The sequence below is a fragment of the Orbicella faveolata genome, unplaced genomic scaffold (assembly GCF_042242905.1).
Source record: "Orbicella faveolata isolate gen_17 unplaced genomic scaffold, um_ofav_v1 contig_12, whole genome shotgun sequence".
Lineage (NCBI taxonomy): Eukaryota > Metazoa > Cnidaria > Anthozoa > Scleractinia > Merulinidae > Orbicella > Orbicella faveolata.
Window position 1 is genome coordinate 34,405,998 of NW_028301539.1, and position 13,683 is coordinate 34,419,680.

General features: G+C 41.0%; 1 protein-coding gene across 1 annotated transcript in view; it reads right to left on the minus strand.

Moving 5' to 3' along the window:
• The window catches only part of LOC110067852 (uncharacterized), a 31,750-nt gene extending 18,479 nt beyond the window's left edge, over window positions 1-13,271 (minus strand). The window contains exons 1-15 of the mRNA XM_089281712.1: window positions 13,265-13,271; window positions 12,776-13,209; window positions 12,253-12,406; window positions 11,743-11,925; window positions 11,337-11,519; window positions 10,639-10,821; window positions 9,891-10,152; window positions 9,133-9,361; window positions 8,587-8,752; window positions 7,909-8,055; window positions 7,072-7,218; window positions 5,492-5,611; window positions 4,286-4,327; window positions 2,913-2,984; window positions 1,918-2,057 (exon numbers count right to left, since the gene is read on the minus strand). Coding sequence (XP_089137838.1) covers window positions 1,918-2,057; window positions 2,913-2,984; window positions 4,286-4,327; window positions 5,492-5,611; window positions 7,072-7,218; window positions 7,909-8,055; window positions 8,587-8,752; window positions 9,133-9,361; window positions 9,891-10,152; window positions 10,639-10,821; window positions 11,337-11,519; window positions 11,743-11,925; window positions 12,253-12,406; window positions 12,776-13,209; window positions 13,265-13,271 — 2,469 coding nt within the window. The remainder of the gene's footprint in view (window positions 1-1,917; window positions 2,058-2,912; window positions 2,985-4,285; window positions 4,328-5,491; window positions 5,612-7,071; window positions 7,219-7,908; window positions 8,056-8,586; window positions 8,753-9,132; window positions 9,362-9,890; window positions 10,153-10,638; window positions 10,822-11,336; window positions 11,520-11,742; window positions 11,926-12,252; window positions 12,407-12,775; window positions 13,210-13,264) is intronic.
• Window positions 13,272-13,683: the final 412 nt, after the last annotated feature.

Consider the following 13,683-nt stretch of genomic DNA (forward strand, 5'->3'; position numbering starts at 1 on the left):
ATTCAAAGCCTCGGTATATTAACCTGAGAGCGTTGCTACTTAATGGGTCTTCGTTTCTGATTCTGACTTGACTTCCGACGCAGAAACAAAGAGCTTTTCCTTTTTTTTTTTTTTTTTTTTGCTGCGGCGTAAATCAAATTCGGGATGGGAGATGAGGGGTTGATGGAATTAATCTCAACTTAAGAGAAAATAGAAAATTTTACAGTGAAGTTGCAATCCTCCTTAATCGTATCTATAACAAAATGCTCAATCATGATTGGTTCTCCGCGGGCCTATCTGTCATGTAATCGGTGCGCAATTACAGGTATCCAATTTGAACTTTTCGCAATCGGATACCTGTAAATGGATACCCACGTGATTCGCGCGTCAATTACGCGCGATTGAATGGCTTCCTTTGCACTGTTTCCAATAGTTTTCAAAACTTATAAAAAGCGTCACAGACGTTTCAGCTCAAAAGAAGTTCTCTAAAGACATTTTTAATTCCGAAATTTGTTGTAGATACGATTAATTAGTAATTGGACCTCGTGTCGTACAATTCAGGAAGTAATCGTGCTCGTAATTTCAAATCGGCCTCGCGCTTCGCGCTCGTCCGATTTTGAAATTACTCGCGTGATTACGGCCCTGAATTGTACTCCACTCGGTCCAATTGCTATTACTTATCAGACAAATTAAAATTTGTCTTCGAACTTGTCCTCGACTCCACACATATGCAACAGAACGAGATTAGCAACATTTTGAAGCATTTCTTGTACGTGAGTCCATCTTGACCTCAACCATGCGTCAAAGTTTCAGTTGGTAGTACGTTAAAATGCGGGAAGGGTCCCGCGGGACTCCCATATGGAAAGGTTGGAGATGCTTGTCGTCTCGCTTAGGGATGTAAATCAAGGTTTTTGGTCTCACCTATGGTGTTCAGAAAGAAACGCCACTTTTTTTAGCTGTCAAAGTATTTTTTAGGGTGCACTCGAAAAAATAACAAAAAAATCTTCTTTCCGTTTATAGGCTCGATTTCTGCCGTTCTTTCGAGTCCGGTCTTGTAGCGCGGGCTCCTTTCCCGAACAGCGGCTGATAATCGAGGTTATTTATCTTTTAGAGATTTTAAGGAAAACGACCACTTTTTTAAGTTTAAAAAACATGTTTCGACAGAACTTCTGTCATCTTCAGTTGGATGAATGATTACAAAGCAAGTTGAATAATAAGTAGGCAAAAATGCTAATTAAGACAAATAGTAACAACAGAACGTGAAAAGGTGTACACCTTTTCACGTTCTGTTGTTACTATTTGTCTTAATTAGCATTTTTGCCTACCTATTATTCAACTTGCTTTGTAATCATTCATCCAACTGAAGATGACAGAAGTTCTGTCGAAACATGTTTTTTAAACTTAAAAAAGTGGTCGTTTTCCTTAAAATCTTTACATGTCTGCTGCTATCTAGACCTTTTAGAGATCAAATAAAGCTCAAGCCGGGTCCAGATTGGTCTCCTTTGGGGGTTCAAATCAAATTTCCTACGAGCATCCCTGATCTTTTCATAAAGGGCGTCCCACTCAGGGAAAGGTTTGTTAGTGTTAATACTATTTTAACTATTTCGGGCTAATGATACTATTGGAACGCAGGACAAAATTTACCTCTCAAGCTTATCAATTATTGATAAAGTCTAAACACAGGAGATCATAACCGTGACGGTGTTTGGATATCTCATCTTAATTAGCAAGATTTTTATGATATCATATCTCCCTTTTGTCCCTAGTTTTAGTTGCAGTTGAGAAGATATATCAAACACTCAAGACAGAGTTTGGCCAAATTTCCAAACACCTCGAAGCTCGTCAAAAATACTCCGCTGCGCGTTGTATTTTTAACCCTCCTCTCGGCGTTTGGAAACGTGGTCAACCACAGTCTTTCGAGTTTTGTATGGTACTTACTCAACGTCCCCAAGGGTATACATCACCGTGTCCGACGTCGCCCGGGCGACGCTTACCATGGCCACTTGGCCGGCCACCATTATTGTATTCACCAACACGATTTTCGCCACTGCAAATGCCACAGCTCTTCTTGCAGTTTTCTAAAACGAGAGAACAATTCGGAGGACAATGTAATCATTGCTGGAAGTAACAGCCGGTCAACGGACGTTTTCCCACTAATTTTACATCATGATTGGATATCATGACCGAGCACCAAGCTTATCTAGCTTTTAGTGGTGAAGATCCTGTTTCTAGACAGTATTTGCTTTGATATCCGGTGCGGATCATATCCGTGGGTTGGTTTTCTCTTAATAACCACTCCAGACCTTCACGAAACTTGAAACAAACTTACGCACTAATTGACAGCTCCTTACTGCGTATGTTGGTTATGCTCATGATTGTGCTTATGCTCCATCCGAGGCGCTAGTGAGCGTCACTGTCTTCATTTTTATTTAGAAAATAACTGAGCTACTACTCGCGCGCTCTCATTGGTCGATAGGTGTGTTTAAATGAGAGTATATAAACACGGTTGTGACGTTTTAGATTCGCGCGTATTTTTGAGAGTTAACACTCGGGGAACTGGGAGAATTCTCGAAAGTTATGCAAACCCTCTACTACACCTCGGGTTTGCATAACTGTCTCGAATTCTCCCAACCCTCCTCGGGTTTAGATCACCCTATGTAAACACGGAAAAAGTGCTGTATTGCTTAAATCTAAATCTAATTTTCGTTGTCAATTTATCATTGCTGGCCAATTATACTATAAAGAACAGTTACTAGAAAGTGGTTGATTGTCTCCTTGCCAATGACAAATATTTTGGCTAAACATGTAGTCGAGTCATTTAAATCCTTTTCACGTTAATTCTCTTATTAATATATTTAACTGTCTTTTCAAGGGATCGCTTGAATGTTCCACATAAACTAAACTGAGCATGCGTTTTGCTTCCGGATGCTCACCTTTCACTCGGCGATGGCGACAACCTCTAAAGCGAACTGCAGAAAAACATCGTGGAGATGCGTCCATGCAATCTGTAAAAGTCGACAGTTTAAGAAGAACAGGACATTTTAGAAAATTTCTTCAGCTGAGAAAGATAAATGCATTTGATAATAGCATAACCCATTCCTTGTTTGCATCAATAACCAATGTGAATAACAACAAATTACAAAATCTCAGCTGCCGTGCTCACGTTTTCACACAAAACATTTCTCTCATGGATGTACGTCGAAAGCTTTTAATTCAAATACAGCTCTGATTATGCATTCTTTTCTTAAAGACATTTTATAGAATAGCTTTATCCCGTGGAAGGGTTAAGCTAAGATTTAATTCAGACGAATCTGGCTCATAAAATTCTCTGAGGCAGCGTTCACACTACGCCGGAGAAATTTGAAAATGCAGCTTTGTTTCTACTGTTAGTCCTACCATCCACGCTGATAATAATTGAAGATTGTTGCTGTTGTTTGTTGTTGCTGCTAATCCGCAACGAAAACGGAGCTTTTCGAAAACGATTGCGTCACGATAATCTTGTGATTTCCCTGCTCGAGTTTTCCTCAAACACAAATCCGAAATGACCGGTGATTGTTGCGTTTTTTAACTCCTCCAGCGTAGTGTGAACGGAAAACATTTGATGCGTTTTCAGAGTAAAACCTCCGTTTTCAAATTCCTCCGGCGAAGAGGGAACAGAGCCTAATAGAACTGCCGAAGAAAATCTGCCATTTAATAGTGAAAAACAATTTAATGTACATCAAGCAAATTTTGTTTGTGGGTACTGAAAGTCTCTTGCATACTCCTTCGCCCTCGGAAAAAAACGCACGGAATCGAATATCATCCACTCCTACATCCCTTGCCAGGAAAAAAGCGCGAACCTACATTCTTTCTCGTGTGTGTGCCCTCATAATCTTTTACACCTAAGTTCCACCCCCTCTCCGTCCCCCCAGAATTCGTTATCACAATTTCTTTCCGAAAGAGTCGAAAGGACAGTTATTACGAATTCTGTGGACCTTTCGTGAGACGTACCAAATGATCTTTGACATGTTTTACTTGGCACATCCCAGTAAATTTCCACCCCCAAAATACATATTTTGTGTAACTGGTGATGAGATTGATTTCTATTTGACTACTTTTCTCTTTGTACACTTCAAAGTTCAGTTATTTGCGAGTCAAATATAACCAACGTCAGCAAAACCGCGCCTTCGTAATCTTACTTTGCGTAATCGTAATCGTACTTCGCTGCTTAGTGGAGAAAAACTTACGAGACTTGCTAAATGACGGCCGTGAAAAAGACTACAACCATCTGGTTAGAATTGAAGTTACGACATAGGAAATGATTTACCTTCTCGGTCTGGGCATTGCCTGCAACTTTTCTTGCACATCTCTAAAGCCGGGGAAAGAAAGTTTTGTCAGCAACTAATTCGTCAAGATACTTATAAAAGAGCTGCCGGTTTAGAAAGCTGACAAAATATGCGAAATCCTTGTTACGTTTACCTTAAATTACTAGCCGCTGATTGTATGGTCCAAAAATATGGAAAGAGAAACTTTCTCAGCCAAATCAAAGTAAAGCGATAGGTTGCCTGTCCAAATCCGACTTCAACGAAAGTCACAGAATTGAATGAGAAATTCTGAGTCGTCCAACGACTGGATTCTTATTTCTGTTATTTTTGAACGCATTCTTTTAACAGCTCCAGGTTCCCATTCAACCAAATATCATCCCCATCGCCCGCTTTCTTTTGGTCAGTAACAAAATCGGCTGCTTCTGCCAAACCTGATTTTTCGTCAAATCTGATTGGCTGATACAACAAAGAGAAGAGTAAAGATAACAGAGAAAACGTGTGTTCTACGCATACTCAAAAAGTGCATGGGTCTGACCAGAGTTCGTGATCAAGGCGCTGAGTTGATTAACCTGAGTACAGACTCAGAGGTAAATTGGAACAAAATGTTACTAAAGTTGCAAGAATTAGGCTTTGTTTTAGGGTCGTCAAATCTTTGTTAGCAGAGACAGCAGACTTTTTTTGTCGTCACCAGATATGATAAATAAACAACTTTATCAATGCGTCGAGTGTTATTAAAAAAAATTATTCGGCACACGTCACTCGTGATGCAACACGGTGGTGACCGGTAGTGCACCAAGCAATGAGCTCATGCCGGTCACCGAAAAGAATGGCTAAAACACCAATGTGGTCTGTAATCATACGAATCATCGAAAAGAGAGCACAACCACAAACTGCGTTATAACCTCGAGAATGGCAGAGTTAAACAACATGTTACTGTCAACCAAACAGACAATCACTTCAAGTCTCTTAGTGAATAAAAGGGCAGAAGAAAATACTTTAAGCTGTTAAGGTTTGTTTTTGAGAAACGCAAGAAGAGGAACCCACTGAAGTTCAACGGTCCTACCACACCGCTCGTACAGTAAGTGACACACATTGGCCAATCACAGCAACATGACGTAAATTATCCTATTCGTGCTCAATTCGGGCCAGCTTAAAGCCAGTCAGATCAGGCTTTAGCTACAAGCTCGATTAGGGGTGTAATAACTTACCTCTAAGGGTTGCAATTCTACTTCCAGAAGGAAAAATAAATCTACATTTCCTTTTGTTCTCATTAGCTTGCGACCACCAGGGACAAACATAGGGGTCGCTATCTTGACACAGGGGATCAACTGTGGAAAGGCAGGAAAAGAACGGATAACTTATGGCTGCTGAATGAGAGGAAAGAAAATAAAAACAAGAAGTTCTAATCATGGGAAACATATGAGAGTCCATTCGAGAACGGTTCTTAGTATTGCTGCGATAGAAACAAACAAACAACCACAGTTTTTTCAAGACTTAGTAGCCAACCAGGAAATAACATTAGCTAGACAAGACAGGTGGCAATATATTTAAAACAAATACAATAGAGACCTGGTTACTGAACCAGGATTGAACGATCTCAACTGGCTGTGCGTAAACACCGCCGAGAGTGGTACTTGAAAGAAATTCGATCCATTTGATATCTGAATGAAATGGTCAAAAGTACGAAAATATAGCAGCTCTCGCAAGCTTGCTATTCCCGGAAAGTAGCTGTAAAACGGGTTGGTCGTGTTATTGACATCATTCGTATCTCGGCGATCTCTTCGCTGAGACTAGCATGCGAGCAGGCTCACGTATGGGAAGCACCAGACTCCTCTGCAGGATCGCTTCGCTCGCCTACTTACTATTTGCCGGCCCTGGCGCGTGTGACCCAAAGATGAGCCTGCTCACAAACTACGTTGCAACACACGTTGATACATTTGTTCAACGTGAAGTTTGTCATCTAAGAAGTTTCTTTCTGATTTGCTCATTTTTTATACCAAGGACGATCGAAGCTCAGATGCATGAGAGTATCACGTAAACAACTACAGAAATTACAGGTGTTTGCCAAGGTTTTTATCTTAGCCACAAAGTTGTCAACCGCTTCGGTAGGAAGTTCATCCGTCATGTTCAAAAAATATCTTTCATTATCTCATTTATTTCGCTGTGCAATAAATTTCCGTCTTGCCCATAACAACACGCCAAACGTAAAATCGAGTTCAGTTTGGCACTCGTGCTTGTGTAAACAAGTCCTTGTTCCACTTCTAGAAAAGCCCCCTCCATTTTCTGGCTAGCCCTTCCATTCAAGCACAAGGTCATATTTGGCAAAGCTGATCATAGAAGGTTTCCTATCAGGTTTAAAACAAATCCTTCATGTCGATGTGCTGTATTATCGCATCCAAATTCGCAATTAGCTAATCAGAAGCCATATCTGCTGTCCTGATGTCCTGCGACATCAAGTCACCCCCCTGACCCGATATGGCTACGACATCATGGTCACTTGGCCGAATTTGGGCACGGTAAATACTTTTAAATTATCCCTTTTTTGTTACGCTTCGGCGGCGTACCAGCCTCGTTTGGTCCCGCTATGGGTATTATGGAGTCTCGCCAAGATACAAACAATGGTTCGACTGAACTCACCTGATATGCCGTCGAAGCGTACCAAAAAAGTACGATCAGGTATGAAAATAGTTATCATGTACGAGAAAACGATAATAACAGATGACTGAAAAAGCCCCATCAGGGGAGTGTCAATAACTATTGCTGTTATTGTTACACATATCTGGCTCACCATTACATCGTCGACAACTCTTTGGACAAATATCCCAAAGAGGAAACTGTTTGCCGACGTAGAACATCTTTGATGGCTGAGCTGTTTTCCAGCAGTCTCCTGAAGCAGCTCTAACTGAACAATCTTTTTGCGTGTCTTTACAAGGTTCTAATACGAAAACCAAAAACAATTGAAGGCCAAAGGAATAAGTTCTCAGTAGAAGAAATTTTGCGCAACGACCTAAAATGTTCTTGAGCAATCCAGACAATCCGATTCTAAAAGATGTGTATCTCATAATCAATGAGGAATGCGTTTTTCTTGTATAATGTTAGTTGGATCTGCAGTAATGGAGATATTTCGATGACACTCAGGTGACTCAGACTTTTTAATGCTTGTCAATAGGGAAAACAGTTTTCAACTACCCCTGGAGGGGAGGTACGGCAGGCTCTGCCCTAAGGACCAACCTCTTACCTTTTGTATACCATTTTGACAGAAGAGATACCCCTTTCGCAGACCTTCTCAATGAGAATAGCTACCCCTTTCAAATACCTACTTTATAACACTGCATCCCTTTTCTAAACCCCCCCCCCCCCCGAATGAAGTTAGTGAACAATATGACCGGAGAACATCAAGCACGACCAGAAAAGATTTTAACCAGAAAACAAGTATTTTATAGTTCATGTTCACTTAGACTTAAATGAAAGATTTCTCAACCCGTTCATATACCTCAACTTGAGAGGTACTAGCCTTTGATATACCTGAAGCCTGAAAAGGTACCCCTTTCGGGCGGAGCTTCCCCGTATAGGCCATTATAGGGAGTCCCCGGAGGATCAACACTCAAACGATAATGAAACGTACTTTGTCCCGGACAAAAGTTGGTGTTACAATGTTTCTTCTGCTTCCTTGAATGAAAATTGTTAGCTGGACACATTCTTGTGCGAAATTTTATTCCTCCACCACAGCTCTTACTGCATTCTCCATAAGATCTCCAGTTGCCACAATCACCTGTGTAATAAAAATAAAAGAGTCAACCAGGTGATATATCACTTGCATTCAAATGAAATCAGAGCCGGATAAGCTCAGATACTAACAATTGATATTATCACTTCAGGTTTAGTTACGTTACACATTCGACATGAATGAGTGGTTATTACAGAAACTTAGTATAATTAACCTTTGGTTTCTGAGTTTTAGCAGTTACGTTAAGAAGCAGAAAAATGGAAAATACTGATACATAATTTTACCCAATCCCGGATTCTCCGATTTATCGTGTAAGTGTTACAAGATGGAAGACAAAACAGGCAGCCTGGCTTCAACCCATCTCAGTGAATCAAGAACCAAGTCATGTGCGCAGCTTAAGTTCAAATCAAGGCCCCCATAAGAAAGTTCTGAGACAAGACTTTGATTCGAATACAGGCCACACTGCTGAGAGGCTCGTCCCCGACGACCGCGCCAACACCTTTATTTGGAAATGTGGCAGTGAACAATTCACCCCAGCCGGCCGCATGAGGTTTCGCTCGAGCTTAACAAACTTACCAGGATGCTGTTGATGGCTGCAGGCCAGTTTTATGATGTCCTCTAGTATGTTGAATAAGCCAACATATCCAGAAACTCTTAGAACATAACTGGAGTTGCTGGCTATTTGGCTGAGGCCTTGGATCTCGTGTCCGAAAACGACCACAATTCTTTTGACATCCGCTTCCTGCGTGAAGAAAATGTATTGCCGTAACCAACGCGCACGAGAAAAACTTTGCTTGCAAATTGTGTTCTGACTAAAGCAAACTTTGTTATTACTTAGCGATTGATGATACATCTTCCTTTTAAACAGGAGTAAAATTAATCAATGCTATTTCTCAGAACCATTGAAAAATGACAACTAACAACAATCATGACTATTTAAATGTTTTTTTTTTCAGACGATTTCAATTGCAGGGTTTATAGATGAAGAGGTAATTTTTGTGGATGTAATGCGATCGAGGGATGTTTATTTATTTCCTTTGATCTGAAGAGATCAAAGTTACGTACAAGATAAATGTAACAAAAGGAACAATTTACTATGTGGTTAACCGTGATTTCACTCACGTCCAGAGGAGAGATCACTTGGCTGAATGGCTTGCTTCCTTCATTCGTGTTACCATCTGTGAGCACAATCAACACGTTTGGTTTATCTGGTCTGTCACCGCTGTCTTCCCAGCCAAAGAAATCTTCAGCTGCTAGTTTCAGGGCTCTATCTGTTCTTGTTCCACCTTGAATGTGCGGCAAAGCGTCGGCTTTAGAGGGTATTGCATCAATCGATTGTGTATCGGTAAATCTACAACATAGGAGATCATTGAACATCAAATTATTGCTGAGATGAATCATTTTAGTTTGAATAAGTTTGAAAATTTCACTTTTCTTTCGCTTCTCTAGCTTGGTTACGTGATCGCCCGGCCCGTACTTGAGCTAAGGTGCTAAAGATAAAGTTTTAAAGAACCACGGGAAAAATTAACGTGACTCGCATTTTTAGGCAATCTACTTTACTTTGACCTTGTTCCTTGCATATGGTTTGTTTCTAGTCTTATTATATATTACAACTACGATCGGAATTAGGCTGGAGTTGACAGATCAGTAGCCTTTACAATTTGATTTTTTTTGTGTGTCTCAGATGAATGTACACGGATCAGGTGTACATGTGTTTCAACGAAATCTATAGAAATGCTTCTCTTTTCTCAAGAATAGGCCGTATAAGGAGCATAGAATTCATGCAAACGGCTTTGCACGGACCGGCAGATGATAATTTACTAATGTTTTTGTCGCTGTAAACTAAAGGTCTGTTTGTTTGCGAGGAGATTAGGACCAACCTGTGCCAGGGATGCGCTTCCCAGCTGAAGAGGAGGATCGCCATATGTGTACCCCCTTCAGATATCTGAAGTCTTTCAGCCAATTGTACTAGATACCCTCGTACTATGTAGAAATCTGCGGGCTTTATTCTACTGGAAGACTCCATCATGACGACGACATCAAGATGTTCCAAGCATGGTTTTGGCAGAGCAGGGTCTGGTATTGGGCTTGGAGCTCCAACAGAGTGTACAGGAGATTCTGAACTTGAGGGACTTACCAGACCTTTATAAAGCAATGTAGCAGAAAATGACAACATATTGAAATGATCCGGTGCGTGAATAAATAATGTTTCTGTACATGGGCTTGTGTTGAGAAATGGGAAATGGGAATACTGCATGCACTAGAGTCCCTATCTCTTTTTTTACTCTTATAAAAAATCCATCATCCCAAGTCAAAAATGGCGAAACCATAAATGGCAGTGCCATAGAGTGACGGACTTGGTTATTCCGATCGTAGGATTTTACGCCTCCGTTTTCTCCGTGGTTTTAGTTTTGACTGACAATACAGTAGAAACTAATATCAAACGTGCAAGAACGTTCTTCGTCAAGGTTTCCAAACACCTCGAATTTCGTCAAAAATCCCCCCTGTTCGTCTTATTTTCAATTCTCTCTCAATTGGAGTTTCGAAACGCTGTCTTACAAAACAAGTCGACCTCAACAGAGCTCTTCCTATCACAAAGCAAAAAGATTATTCACTAAATTCACTTACGGCACTCCTCCATGTTACATTTTTGTTCTCCCTCTGCTGGTCCCAGGTTTTGCTCGGTGCAGTTTGATCCTCCACCAGATGGAGGAGGATTAGTGCAGGTTCTTGTCCGTGTCTGAACTCCTCCTCCACATGTTACACTACATTCTCCCCAGCTAGACCAGTCCGTGTAATTACCAGGTACGGCTAAAAAAAAAAGTACAAAGGAATTATTTATTTGAATTCACTCAAATCTCTGTCACAAGAGTACTATTACATCTATGCGCGTTTAACACTATCAACTGAGAGACACCGCTCACGGCAGTCTCCCTTGTTACATTCTTGTTTTTCCTCTGCTGGTCCCATACTTTGATTAATGCAATTTGGCTCACCTCTAGATAGAGGAGGATTGGTACAAGTTCTTGTCCGTTTCTGAACTCCTCCTCCACATGTTACACTGCATTCTCCCCAGCTAGACCAGTCGTTGTAACCACTGGTAACAACTTAAAGCAAGACACGGCACTGAATGACCAGCTCCCAATTGACTTGATAGTCCAGCTGGTAGGGCACTAAGTCGGTATCGCAGAGGTCACTGGCTCGAATTCCGTTCAAGCCTTTTTTCGCAAACGCGGTCTTAAAACTTGTGTCATAACGTGCATAACTGCGGCCGTCTTTCAAGTTTAAAGACATTTATTTTCATGTAATTTGCAAGTACTACTCACCACACTTCTGTGTGTTACAGTCTTGATGTTCCTCTGCTGGTCCCAGGTTTTGCTCGGTGCAGTTTGACCCTCCAGCAGATGGAGGACGATTGGTACAGGTTCTTGTCCGTGTCTGCACTCCTCCTCCACATGTTACACTGCATTCTCCCCACTCAGACAACTTCGAGAAGTTACCGGGCATAGCTAAAAACAAAGAAAGCCATCAAAACAACTAAATAATAAACATGATATGATTGGAAGCAACGCAATGGGCAATCATGCCATCCAGCGTGGAGTTAGCAATACTGCTAACCGCTTCATGCAGTACAGAAACCAGAGTCAAGCTCAGGCAACTGCTTTTAAGCAATTGCCTGATATTGAAGCTGTGTTCTTTTTACAGGAAAAATATCAATTCGTTTCTTCTTACGACACTCCTGCGGGTTACATTCTTCTGATTCTTCTGATTGTCCTAGGTTCTGCTCGGTGCAGTTTTTTCCGTTATTTCTAGGTTCGGGGTTGGTACAATTTCTGAAATGCCAACGCAGGCCCCCACCACAAGGCTCTGAACAGTTGGACCACGCGCTCCATCCACCATATACACCACCGATATCTAAAAATATATGTAAATTATCAATACACGTGAGAAGTCAAAAATTTTCTAAATTTTGTTCCCCTTAATCAGATTTCGCCATTATTCGTTATTAATTTTCATCTACCTGTGTCATTAAATAAAGCGTACTTCGAGCACGTAAAATGAGGTTTGAGCATTTGGCTTAGTAAGCTTTTATCTTCAGTCGATTTGAAAGCAACTTGAGACATATAAAAAACTACCCCTCGTATTGTAATTTGTAATGGCTGCAATAGTTAAAAATAAAACTGTATATAAAATTGCATTGTAGCACAACTCTTTTGAGAAGAGTCAAGAGAAAATTCTTACTGTTGGCAGCTTCTCGAATACTATCCAGGCGGTTGGTAAGATCTTCAAAACAGTTAGCAGCTATCACTCGGTCCCTATCTCCAGCGATGGTCTCAAGTTCTGATTCGCTGATACTTTTTCCAATGCCCACGGCTACACGATGGACGTGTTTTACCTATCATCGTGAAAAGTAAGGAGTGATGAGCACTCTTTTATTTGGGCACAAGTTGGACAAATGCTGCACTGCCCCAGTAACGCATATATGTCTATGGATGTACATTTGCACTCCGAAGTTAAAACTAAGCGTATTCGCTGCTTTCACTCATGTATCTGATTTTCGAGCGAAAGGTAAAGTTTAAACTTATTTTCACTCGTGCGTCGTCCCTAGTCTTGGGCCTTGCCCTTTTTGCTTCTCGCCTGACGGTCTAAAAAGGACTTGTAGTCTACTGTTCTGTTAATTTGTTCTTTTAGCCATTAAAAAAGTGTCTGTATTTAATCATTTCGCGTTAGTAAACGGATATTCAACCATGAATTCATTGCTGACCTCACATCCCCGCAATACTGTATCATAAGGTTCAGAATTCCTGTGTGTGCCTCCGTCAGTGAAAATGATCAGGACGTTTGGCGATTCAGGTCGATCGCCACCTTCGGTGACGAAAACGTTCTCGCAGACCTTCTTCAGTGCTCTGTCCGTCCGTGTGGGACTACTTAGTTTGTCCTTATCCTTCATTTCCTGAATAAGCTGACCCAATGCCTCTTGACTGTAAGAGTGTGGATCGTTGAGAGACAAGCGAATTTGAGCGCGACCAGCGTACGTGACGATCGAGATACGGGTTTTGTTTGCGCCAATATCATACTTGGAAATAAGAGTCATTATCGAGTCCAACATGGCGTCATAATGGGCTTTTCCTACGCTTTTGGTCTGGTCGATAACAATACAAATATCCAATGGAGAATTTTCGTTGTCTGATGAGATGACTGAGAGGAAAAAATATAATTTATATTTACAAGTTGCCAAAGTGAAACTTTTCACAAAGCATGCAGCAGAAGCAAGCAAGCTTGCTTGCTTGTTTAATTGACTGATCAAGTGATCAGTAGATTCTGCTCTTTTCTACACTTTTTTCCTCTGTTAGACAGTAATAAAAAAGAAAGTGTTTAGCTTGAGACGGTGCAAGGAACACAGCGAAAAAAGCGTAAAGCCACAAAACAATCATAGTACGTCTTCGGCTAGTAGTTCTGAAACAAAACCAAATGGGGAAGATTGTTGTGAACTCTGCTTTTCTCCAGCAACTGATGTAACGACAAACTGATATTTTAGACCACGGCTTCAGCGACATTTGAAGCCGTGGTCTTTGACATCTTTTAGCCTCCCACGAATCATTAGGCTCGTCAGCAAATCTTTCCTCCTTATGGAAGGCAATGGAAATCACGAAGAGCCTAAAGCGTTTCTTT